The 10,726-nt window shown below is 51.4% G+C and overlaps 1 protein-coding gene across 1 annotated transcript; it reads right to left on the minus strand.

The window, feature by feature from the left end:
• Nucleotides 1–1,703: 1,703 nt before the first annotated feature.
• Nucleotides 1,704–7,596, minus strand: VAX1 (ventral anterior homeobox 1). Its single transcript, XM_064464508.1, has 3 exons — nt 5,988–7,596; nt 3,924–4,111; nt 1,704–2,249 (listed from the first exon to the last, which is right to left on the minus strand). Exons 1-3 carry the CDS (start codon nt 6,223–6,225, stop codon nt 1,704–1,706), a joined length of 972 nt encoding a protein of 323 aa, XP_064320578.1. The 5' UTR covers nt 6,226–7,596.
• Between the last annotated feature and the right edge of the window lie 3,130 nt (nt 7,597–10,726).

Genomic DNA, 10,726 nt, shown 5'->3' on the forward strand with positions numbered 1-10,726 from the left:
AGATATAATATATTTCACTCTCACCACATAAATACAAAACATCCAAATATCCAAAACATTCAGAACAAAAGTTAGTAGCAAGGGCTCAGCGCTCAATTCATTCATTATTTTTTTGACTAGTTGCCTAAAAACTTCAGACGTAAATAATTTACAATAAAATTACTATTTTCTTTCTGTCCAGCTCCTGTCCAGTTCTGGTCTATAATTAATTCTATACACTACAGCAACCATTCCACTTTTTGTAAATTTTTTTTTTTGGTTACAGTTTGGTGGCACGTATTTATACATTTTGTAAACGCCATGTGTTAAAGTTTAAAGAAAGAAAAGAAACTTAAAACCAAAGCAAAGAAATATTCCCCCCCCCCCCCCCCCCCCCCCCCCCCCCCCAAAGAACTAGCTAAGTACAGCATCCCTTTTCTGGCAAATTCAAGTACCAAAATTGAACAGGAAATATTCGATCCGGAATACTAGAAGATGAAATACACATGTTTGTGGAGAAAATAGCATTAAGAATTAAGAAGGAAAAAAATATTGTTACATAGATGTATTTTAAAGTACAAAAATAACAACAAAAGATACGCTTTTTATATTTTACGTTTGTTTTAAATGAAGTGTGAGCGATATACGAGAGGGTTATTTTAGGAGGAAGGAAGGCTAAAGATTTTTTTTATTTAGATGCGCATTGGAATTATCTGGAAAAATCAAATAGGAAAAAAAAAAGATAAAAATTACCATCGCAACAGATCTGGATGCAAAACGAGTCGCGACTTCCATTATTTATCTGCAGATTTGCTTTTGCAGATAAGGTCCGCAGGACTGGCCCATGGGAATGGGAAAAAAAAAAAAAAAACCAAAAAAAAAAACAGAAAAGGGGCGTTGTGTTATCTCGAAGGGGGAGACAGTTTTATTCAAAATCTCTGCAGCCACTCGCTTCTGTCTCCCCGCTTCGTGCGTGTATTTTCAAGGCAGTCCGTTCCGGCCCTTCCCACATTCAAGATTTATCGTGAAAAAGAAAAAGTTGCTGGACGTTTTCCTGGCTGGTGTCAAGGGCAAACGGCAGGGACGTACCGGGGACCGCAGTGCCGTGAGCGCGGGTGAACCGGGGGCCACGGGTGGAACCCCCAAACCTTTGTGCTTAGGAGTCACTGAAGCCGGGGGGGGGGGGGGGGGGGGAGAGGGGGAGAGGGGGAGCCCGGGCATCACCTGGCGACTCCGTCTTCCTCTCTCCGAAATCCTCCTCCCTCGCCTGGCATCGGCTACGGCGGTCCGAAAGAGCCCGGCCGCGGCGCAGCCCGGCCGCTCTCCTTCTCCTACCGGTGTCAAAACTAACGAACAGACAGACAATCCCCCCGCCCCCCGAGCGGACAGACGGACCCTCGGGCCGGCGGGGCAGGGAACGAGAGCCGGGGGGAGGCTGCCCCGCTCCCGCCGGGCCCTGCGCAGGCTCCCGCCACCCCCTCGCCTCGGCTCGCCGCCCCCCGGCCCCGGCCGCCGCTCCTCCTGGCCCCGGGGGCGCCGGGCCCCCGCTCCGGCCCGGCCCCGGCCCCGGCCCCGCTCCGCCCCGGCCCGCGGAGGGAGCCGCGCCGCGGGGCTGGGGGGCGGCGGCCGGGGAGGGGGCTGCGGGGAGGCCGCCGCGCCGCCCGTCCCATAAATACCGCCACAAATAGAGACTATAAATATAAATACGGGGAAGTTACTTAGAGTCAGTCCAGTGCTTTTTTCTCAGCGCTTTCTTTATTGTTGGTCCGGGAGTAGGGCTCGAAGGCGGACGAGCTCAGGTAGCGGGCCGAGAGTTCCTGCAAGTTGCCCGCCAGCGAGCCGGCCACGGCCAGGGGCGCGGAGGAGAGCCGCCCGGCCACCGAGCCCAGCAGCGCGGGCACCGGCAGCCCGAAGAGCCCGTGCCCGGCGGCGGCCGCGCCGTGCAGCGCTGCCGGCGGGGGGGGGGGCGGCCCCGCCGCGCTGCCGGCGGCCGGCGGGTGCGGGGAGCCGCCGCCGGGACCCGCCGCCGCCGCCGCCGCGCTGCCGCTGCCCGCGGCCAGGCCGGGCCCGCGCAGCGCCGAGCCCAGGGCTCCGGTGGCGCAGGGCGGCAGGAGGCCCGGCAGCCCCGGCGGGGAGAGCAGCCGGCCTTGCTCCAGCAGCCGCAGGACGCTGCAGGTGGCGGCGGTCTCGGACACCACCGACCGCAGCTCGGAGTCCTTGCCCTGGTCCTTTTTCTGCTTGGTGCGCCGGTTCTGGAACCAGACCTTGACCTGCAGGCCGGGGAGAGAGGCAGGGTCAGCGGGGCGGGGGGGACGGGCGACCCCCCGCCAGGTGCCCCGGGACCCCGCACGGCTCCGCGGGGCGGGGGAGGCGGCGGGGGCGGGCGGCAGGGCTCCGGCCGGGCACTTGTTAAAACCGGGGAGCGTCTTAAAAACGCACAAAGCGACACCCCCCCTCCCCCCCCCCCCCCCAAGCCCGTCTGCTCCCCGTTCGGAGCGCGCCGGGGGGGAGCGGAGCGCAGGCCGGGACCCCTTAGCTCGTTTTATCGCGCTGCAGCTTTAGCCTCACTTCATCTTATTTTATTGGACTCCAGTAGGTCTCTGGGAGCCGGATCCAGCTCCTTCCACACCGCTTTGCCCTAAGCCAGCTCAGCCGGCGCCCCGGCGCGCCCGCGGCCTCCGGCACCGCGCACCGCACCGCACCGCGCAGCGCGGCCCGGGGGCGGCAGCCGCCCCCTCGCCGCGCTGGCGGGGACCCCGCAGGTCCGGCTGCCTTTCCTGGGTGCAACAACAGCTCTGCACTTCTTCCCTAATCTCCCGGCCTGGACGGGCTCTCTCTCCTCCCCACCAATTTTAAACAATATGTAACTTTAAAAAGGAATCCTGGAAGTCCCTCAAAAAAAAAAAAAAAACAACAAACCAAAAGTCCGCCAAAAAACAAAACAAAACAAAAAAACACCCGTGGCGGTTTCTGTAACCTACGAGCTATTGAACTTGTCATTCCTATCCGGCAGGGGAAAGAAAAAAGCTAATTAGCCTGTCAGGGGAACTTATTGTTGTATGATATTTTGCAGAAATATGAAACCGGCTTTCAGAAGTCTGGCCTTTTTAGCTGCTTTCCCGCACTCTCTCATAGTTTTAACCCCTTTGACCGACCCCGGCCCGCGGCCGCTCCGCTCTGCCGGGCGCAGGGACGATCGTCCCCCTCGGAAATACGGCCCAAATACTCAAAATAAGGCCCAAACTTGGGTCCCGTCCCCGCATGCCCTGTACCCCTACAGAGCGCTCGGGCCAAAGGTCTCTAATCCAGCAGCCCCCAGGGGAAGATGCCACACACACACACCCCCCGGGGGGGTTGCAGCTATTTTGCCCTGGCTGCGGGTTGGGAGCGGCTCCGCTGCCCCCGGCTTCTCCCCGGCCGCCGCTGCGCGCCTCCGCGCCCGGGCGCAACCGGCACGGCCGAGCTGGGGGCACCGAGCCCCGTGGGGCCGGCCCGGCCCGGGGAGGGGTTTGGCTTCGTGGCCAAGCTCCCACGGACCCCTCGGCCCGGGCCGCCTGGCCGCCTGCAGACCCACAGGGGCTGCGGGAGGGGACGCGCAGGGCCGCGGGACCCCCCTCCGCCAGCAGCCCTCCTCCGGGGCCTCCGGGGCTCCCCCTTCCTTGGCCGCACCCAGTTAGAGGTGGCGCCCCCCTCCCCCGACCGGACACGCGTGGGCACCTCGGGGGCGGCCTCTGCCCCTCCAGCGGGCCCGCGCCCCTGCCCGACTGCTCCCGGGGCCTGCGCGGTGGCGCGCAATTGGCGCGTAGGGCCGTGGGGCCGGCCCACCCGTGGGGCCCGGCGCGCAGCGGGGATGCCCGGGCCGGGGCGGAGGGGCGGTGTCCCGCGGAGGGAGCGGGGGCCGGCGCAGGGCAGGGCCGCCGGGGCTCCCCGTCTCAATGGGCTACCTGAGTCTCGGAGAGATTGAGCTGGCGGGCGAGCTCGGTGCGCTCCCGCCCCACGACGTACTGGCAGCGCTGGAACTCCATCTCCAGGCGGTAGAGCTGCTCGGCCGTGAAGGAGGTGCGGGTCCGCTTGGGACGGTCCAGATCAAGCCCCTTAGGCAGAATAATCTCTCTGATTGAACCTTTGGCATCTGGCAAAGAAAGGCGCAGTCAGCTTTACACCCAGGAAATATTCACTCCTATCTTTCTTTGTGTTTTGTTTTTGTTTGTTTGCTTGTTTTGTTTTGTTTTAATTTTTCCGAGGGAAAGAGCCGCTGCCAGCGCCTCCAAGACCGAGACCTGAGTCAGGATGGAGCAGGGTCCCTGAGATTGCGGCACTGCACCTGGCCACTGCACCCGGCCACTGCACCCAAGGAAGGGGAAAAAAAACCCAACCCAACCCAACCAGAGAAGGAAGGAGGGGGCAGTGGGGGCCCAGGGCTCTGGAAATAATCCCCTCAACCCATTTAAGAATTGGCTTGAATATGTGGCACTGACAGTACGACACTGCGGCATCACCCACGGCCCCTCTGGGCGGCTGGGGAGAGATCCTCCAGGCCGGGCTTTGCGCCTGGAGTGCAGGGCTACTCTTTGTTCCCCCTGGGCTCCGGATTAGGGATCTCTGGAAGACGCCGCACACCCCCAGCTGCCCCCCAAAATATAAAACCTTTTTTTTTTTTTTTAAACAAAAGGATTCCCATGCGAAAATAAAAGCAGGCAGGAGCTTTCAGGGCATCGACAGCGCTGCCCCCGAGCTGGCTGACTGCCCACCGTGAAATGCGGGGACACCTCCAGCCCACCCAGCATCCCGGGGACATGCTTTGGGGTTTTGGCAAGCAGAAGAAGGCGGGGGCGGGGGGGGGGGGGGGGGGAACACGGACACACCAGTAAAACAAGGCACCAAACAGCCCGCAGGAACCTCACTTTTCTGGTAGCCCCGACCGAAAGAAAGAGGGACAAATCTTCTTAACACGACTGTCAAGCTGGAGACAGATTCATGTTACATTAAAGCCTTCCCAAGTTTGCTTTCCGTTATTTTACCTCTTCGCTACGTTTTAAATCAGAGACAACCACATCATTTTAATCTGACCCCTCTCTGGGTCAGTCGGTCGCGCGAGGATTAATTATTGTTTACAAGGCCTGCGTCGCACTAATTTTTTTCCGATTCTGTTCTCTCCCTCCTCCCCCAAAACGCACCTTAATAAAACTGAAATTTCACCAGGTTTTGGCTAGGTTTTTGGTTGTGGGTTTTTGTGGTTTTTTTTGGGGGGGGTGGTTTGTTCTTTTTGTTTGGTTTTTTTTTTTTTTTTTGGACAGAGGTAGGAATAGAATGATTTATTTAGTTTAGCCTGAGAGGGAGACGAGGGTTGAGGAAAACAAAAGGTCTAACTATTAAAGAAAAGAATTAAAAGCCCATCGTGGTCCCTCCGTTGATTTTGAGGCTGATGGTTATTTAAAACCAGCCCTTCCTGCAGGGATGCTAGGCGCGGGGTGGGGGGACAGCGGGAGCCCCTGCCCTCGGCGGAGGACCCTCCTGCCCACTCGGGGAGCGTAGCCCCGCGCCGCGGTACGCGGCTGCCGGCGGCGGGATGCGCGGGCGCGGAGGGAGCGCGCCCGGCGGCGGGGCAGAGCCGCGGCCCCTTCGGGGGGAGCGCCGGCCCCGGCGGGCACCGGCACCCCGGGAAGGCTGCAAAGCGGGAGGGAAAAAAAAAAACCAAAAACAACAAAACAAAACAAAACAAAAAACCAAAGCAGAAGCGGGGCTGGCGCGGTGCGGGGCGAAGCCGGGGCGGAACCAGCGCGGCTTAACTTTCCCCCGAGCCGCCGGCGGAAATTCATCGAAATCAAGGCGGGCTGGAGCGGGGCTGCGGGGCGCAGCCGGCCGCGTGCGGGAGATCTCCCCCGGAGCCGTAGGAAGGTCTTTCAACCCAGGGACGGACCAAATGCAAAGCAAGAAAATAAACACATCTCCCAGGCGTGGACGGAGCTCACCTTCCCCCACCCTCGCCAAATACCTCGAGCTCATACCTCTAACTAGGATCCTCCTGCAATAGTCTGGATCAGCCGAACTAGATTTAGTTTTATTACAATCTTCCGTAGCTGCAGAGGCAGAAAAAGTCCCTTGCTGATCCTTCAAAAAAGAAGTAGAAATATTTCCTTCAGACCCTTTACTTTCCTTGCCCTCTTTATGTCCGTTCTTCGAGACCCGGTTAGCTTCAGTCTCTGAACTGCATCTAACGTCCATTTTGTCTTGTTTCCCAAACATGTAGTGCAATAAAAACAAACAAAAAAAAATACCAACAAAAAATACAGAAGAGTAGAAGAAGAAGAAGAAGACGAAGTCTATGCTGGATATTGCACGGCTTAGGGTCAGATCGGTGGGGATCTGTAAAGCACCTTGAGTAAGGAAGGTCGGGTTTTATCCCACTGGAAAAGCAGCGGCTTCCTCAGTCCCAGCGTCCTAATGTGACTGTCCAGCTTCCCAGAGCGCCCAGTGATCAGGTACTCAACAGTACAACTCTAAAATGATTTAATGTCTGCCTTATTACAGAGACATGTAGTTGTTAGACACACAGAGGGACGCGCACTCGCTGTTTCAATTGATTACGGGTAATTTTGCAGCCTCCACATTTAGGTTACCTCATGAATACACTAAATTGTTTGGATAATATATCAGATCGTAATGGATGGTTTGTGTGCTTGTCCCCAATCAAGTAGAGTTTAGCCAGTGAATAAACTGAAATGATTGGTCTTGCTTTCAGGAAACACACAATCAAAAGACTGAGACTTCCAGAAAAAAAAAAAAAAAAAAAAAAAAAAAGAGAGAGAGAGGAAAAAAAGGGGGGGGGGAGAGGGAAAAAAAAAAACTTTTGACAAGATTCACCCTGAATTGTTAGCACCATTAGCAGCCATTATTAACTTTCTTCAGTATGCCTCTGACCTCCCGATTATATAGTGGCTTTCTCCAAAGCACGCCAAATAAATCTGAATAAAGCTGCTAGGAAGGGCTGGAAAAATGCAGTTGTAGGGGGTGGAAAAAAAAAAGCCCCCTGAATTCTACACAAACAAACAGATCCCCGGCACGCACACACACAAAAAGTTCTTCCTTCAAGCAGATCTCTCCAAGGTAGCAGGTTATCTTGGCCAGCAGAAATCCTCCTTAACACATCTCCCCACAGACAGCCATCTTAAACTCCTACCTCTCCTTATTTCAGTCCCGATACTTGCTTTTTGTGCTTCTCCCTCTGTGTGTGTGTATGTGTGCGTGCATGTGTGTGTGCTAATTCTGCACCTCCACAAACACTGAACCTATTCGCAGAGCCTGCTCATTGAAAAAAAAAAAAAAGTGAAAAAAAAAAAAGCCAGCTTTGTGTGCAGTGGATCCAGGAGGGGGGAGAAACGGAGAGGGGGAGAAAGAGGGAGAGAGGGAGGGAGGGAGGGAGGGAGGGAGGGAGAGAGAGATAGCCCGTGAAAAATCTCAACTGCGTGATCCACTAAGGGAGAAAAAAGTTTTACTCTAGCTATTTCATTGTCTCTGCTACAATATCTTTGAGAACCGCAACAGCCAGTAATCCAATAAGACCATTGATTAGGCTACAATGATTCAATTCAAGCAAATGGCCTTGTGCAAAGAGCATGCTCCAGTCCTTCTTGTCACCTTGCAGGGCAGAAGCCCTCTTCATGCTGCTCTCCTTATTCATTCCTTTATGGGAAATGTAGAGCAAAAGGAGTGAAAGATGGCAATTATCTAATTGGACTATTAACAAACAATTCTCTGAGTGTGGCTGTCTGGCAGTGGTTCTTGGGCGAGGTGAAAGGCCACATGTTGCACTGGCCCCATTCACAAAGAGTTTAGGGGCCTGAGAGAGAGAGAAAGAATTTTCCCTGAGAATTTTTCACACAAACGCCGGAGTATCCATCAGGCGTGCTCCTCTCCACCTCGTCCTCCGCCTGCCTGGGCCACTGCCTGGGAACTTTACCCACCTGAAGCAGGCTGGGGGAGCCATGCACCTTACTGCAGATGTTATCAGTAGGTAAAGCAGAACGTGGCACTCTTGCCAGGGCTGCTCAGCCCCACAGGTCTCATCCTGCTCCTGCTGGAGGAATAACAGCCCTTGCTCAATGGGACCCAGTCTTTGTCCAAGGCAGTGTAACAGAGCGAAGGATCCAGTGCTGGGGCCTAATCATCATAAATAGAAAGTTCAGGGGAGACAAGAAAAGAAGGGGGGTGTGGTGGAAATAAGAGAAAGGAAGGGAAAAGAAAGGAAGGGAAAGGAAGGGAAAGCAAAGTAAAAGAAAGAAGAAAAGGAAAGGAAAATAAAAAAAGAAAGGAAAAGAAAGGAAAAGAAAGGAAAAGAAAAGAAAAGAAAAGAAAAGAAAAGAAAAGAAAAGAAAAGAAAAGAAAAGAAAAGAAAAGAAAAGAAAAGAAAAGAAAAGAAAAGAAAAGAAAAGAAAAGAAAAGAAAAGAAAAGAAAAGAAAAGAAAAGAAAAGAAAAGAAAAGAAAAGAAAAGAGAAAAGAAATGAAAGACAGCAGTTCATAGATACATTTCAATGTGTTGTCTGTAGTGGAAATCTTAAATCTTGGACATATCTCCACAAATCACAGAATACTTTATTACCATTGTCTAAGAAGTCAGATTGAGGAGATGCCCGTAAGATTTTCATCAAGCCCTGTTATTTCAACTCTATTTATACATACAGCTGGACGTAGAATGTCCTTATTATGGACCAGGTTTTATTTTTCCTTAGAGCCAATGGATCTCAACAGTCTCTGGTGGTCTGTTGTTATTAGTGACCGCTTGTATGGCAGTCATACCCAGGGGCCCCAAATAAATCACAGCCCCATTGTGCAAGGCTTGATGTAACTGTATACAGAGCATGGAACTAGTTTGTTTCCTCCATGAACTTGCAATGCTGTGCGAAGGCCTGTTGTGTGAAGGGTTGCTCATGAAACAGTACGTTTAAGAGAGATTTGGTCCTTTCAGGGAAGGTGCAACAAGTGGATGCTGATTAGCAAGAACATTTTTCATGCAACTGAAGTATCGGTTTCTGATAGCAGGTCAGCTTTGTTGTGTGATACACATAAACATATACATGTGTATGTACGCTAGGCAAGGCAGTATCAACAGTCCTGGCTGGACATGTTTGTTTAATGCTAAATAAAACAAAGTTCTATTTCAAACATTTTTTACATAACAGATATTTTTTAGACAGAATAGGCATAATGATTCCATGAAAGGTCTACTGTGAAATACAGAGAGCAATTATAATTATATTTGCATAGATGTGTGGGAGTATGCATGACATTTCCCCCATGTTTTTCGTTATGCTAATGTCTAGGCATAGGCCATAATAATAAACATGGAGCTATTGAACTCAATTACACTGTTTGAAGCAGAATATCTGGAGATTAAATATTGTATTTGAGTGATAATCTGGCTTTTTCTTTCTTTTTTTTTTTTTTTTTACTTTTCAACAAGGACCTGATCCAAAACTCAGCAAAGGCCCAGGGAATTTAGTTCTACATGTGTAATACCTTTAAAAAATGCATTGCAAACCCCTTTTGTCCACAGAATTCAGTGCTATAAAAATCAGTTAAATTTGCTTTCACTCGTTATGAACACTGCTGAAGATCTAGAAATTCAAATAATGAGTCTGATCCTGCAGCAAATTTGTAGCGAGCAGACAAGTCTACCACACACAGCTCAGTTACTTTAAATGAGATCTGCTCTTCTGCAACAAATAGCAAAGTCCAGAACAACATTGGGAAATTCAAATTTTTACCATATATAAAGTCAACATTTTCATTAGTCTAGTGGTCACTAAACTTCCTTTCACCTGTTCTTATTTTTTTTTTTCTCCAATAGACTTAAAATAAAGCAGTCTTGAATATTATGTTCTTTCAGGACATAATATGTCCCCTTCTTACTATCACAGCTCCAGAGATCTCAATAGCTTCAGTACACTTACATCTACCCTCATATGCCACTGGATAATCAGATTAGCAGTTACATCTTTTCCCTTCAAATAGTGCTCAAAAATGACTTAGCACACTGCACAGGTACTCCCTGGCTGTACTTTGCTATGTAGACTTTCTTGTTGCTTTTCAAAAACAGCTTTATTAGTTTGTATTAGTGTGCAGAGGACTGAAAAGTGTATTTCTCATTGACTGCCAGTATTTAGATTTTTTTCACCTCTATTTTGTGGGTAGGAAAGGTACCCATTATTGTTACTACTTCCTAAACTCTTCTTTGTCAAAGAAACATTTCTGTCCTAAATTCTGTTCAAGGCTTGCATGCCAAGCTGGGTGTCGCTAAACTGCTACTGAGCTTCAGTGCGTGCGCTTGAGGTTAAAAGATTCATCAAAAGGATCCTGTGTTTAATTCACTTAATTTACCGTATAACATGGATTCCTATCCAAATACTATTCCTGATGAGTACAAGCTTTTGTCCACTTGGAGAGTCGGCCCTTGCCCTCCTTTGCTATCTCTGCATTGCAGAGTCATCCTGTCTTTGGTGGGTGTTTACAGATCTCAGCTGAACAGGAAAACAGAGCCAAGAAAACGAGAGCTGGGCAGCACTCGAAGGCAGTTAGGTTAATCTAACAAACTGCTCTGCTGTCTGCACCCATCGCTGCCCAGCTAGGGCAAATGTAAGAGGAGTAAAGGCTTCCTTCCCCAGCATCCTCCCAGCCCTGAGCCTAAAAGGTATGGCTCAGAGATCTTCCAAATCAAAAGACTTATCTCTGTGTTTAATAGACCTAAAT

Source organism: Phalacrocorax carbo, chromosome 12 (genome assembly GCF_963921805.1).
Source record: "Phalacrocorax carbo chromosome 12, bPhaCar2.1, whole genome shotgun sequence".
In the NCBI taxonomy this organism is placed as follows: domain Eukaryota; kingdom Metazoa; phylum Chordata; class Aves; order Suliformes; family Phalacrocoracidae; genus Phalacrocorax; species Phalacrocorax carbo.

Excerpts from the sequence above, each read along its gene's own strand:
- VAX1 (XM_064464508.1), bottom strand. The coding sequence starts at position 6,225 with ATGTTTGGGAAACAAGACAAAATGGACGTTAGATGCAGTTCAGAGACT. Across the intron at positions 4,112-5,987 it reads CAGGAGGATCCTAGTTAGAG|ATGCCAAAGGTTCAATCAGA; the intron begins GTATGAGCTCGA and ends TTTCTTTGCCAG. Across the intron at positions 2,250-3,923 it reads TCAATCTCTCCGAGACTCAG|GTCAAGGTCTGGTTCCAGAA; the intron begins GTAGCCCATTGA and ends CCCGGCCTGCAG.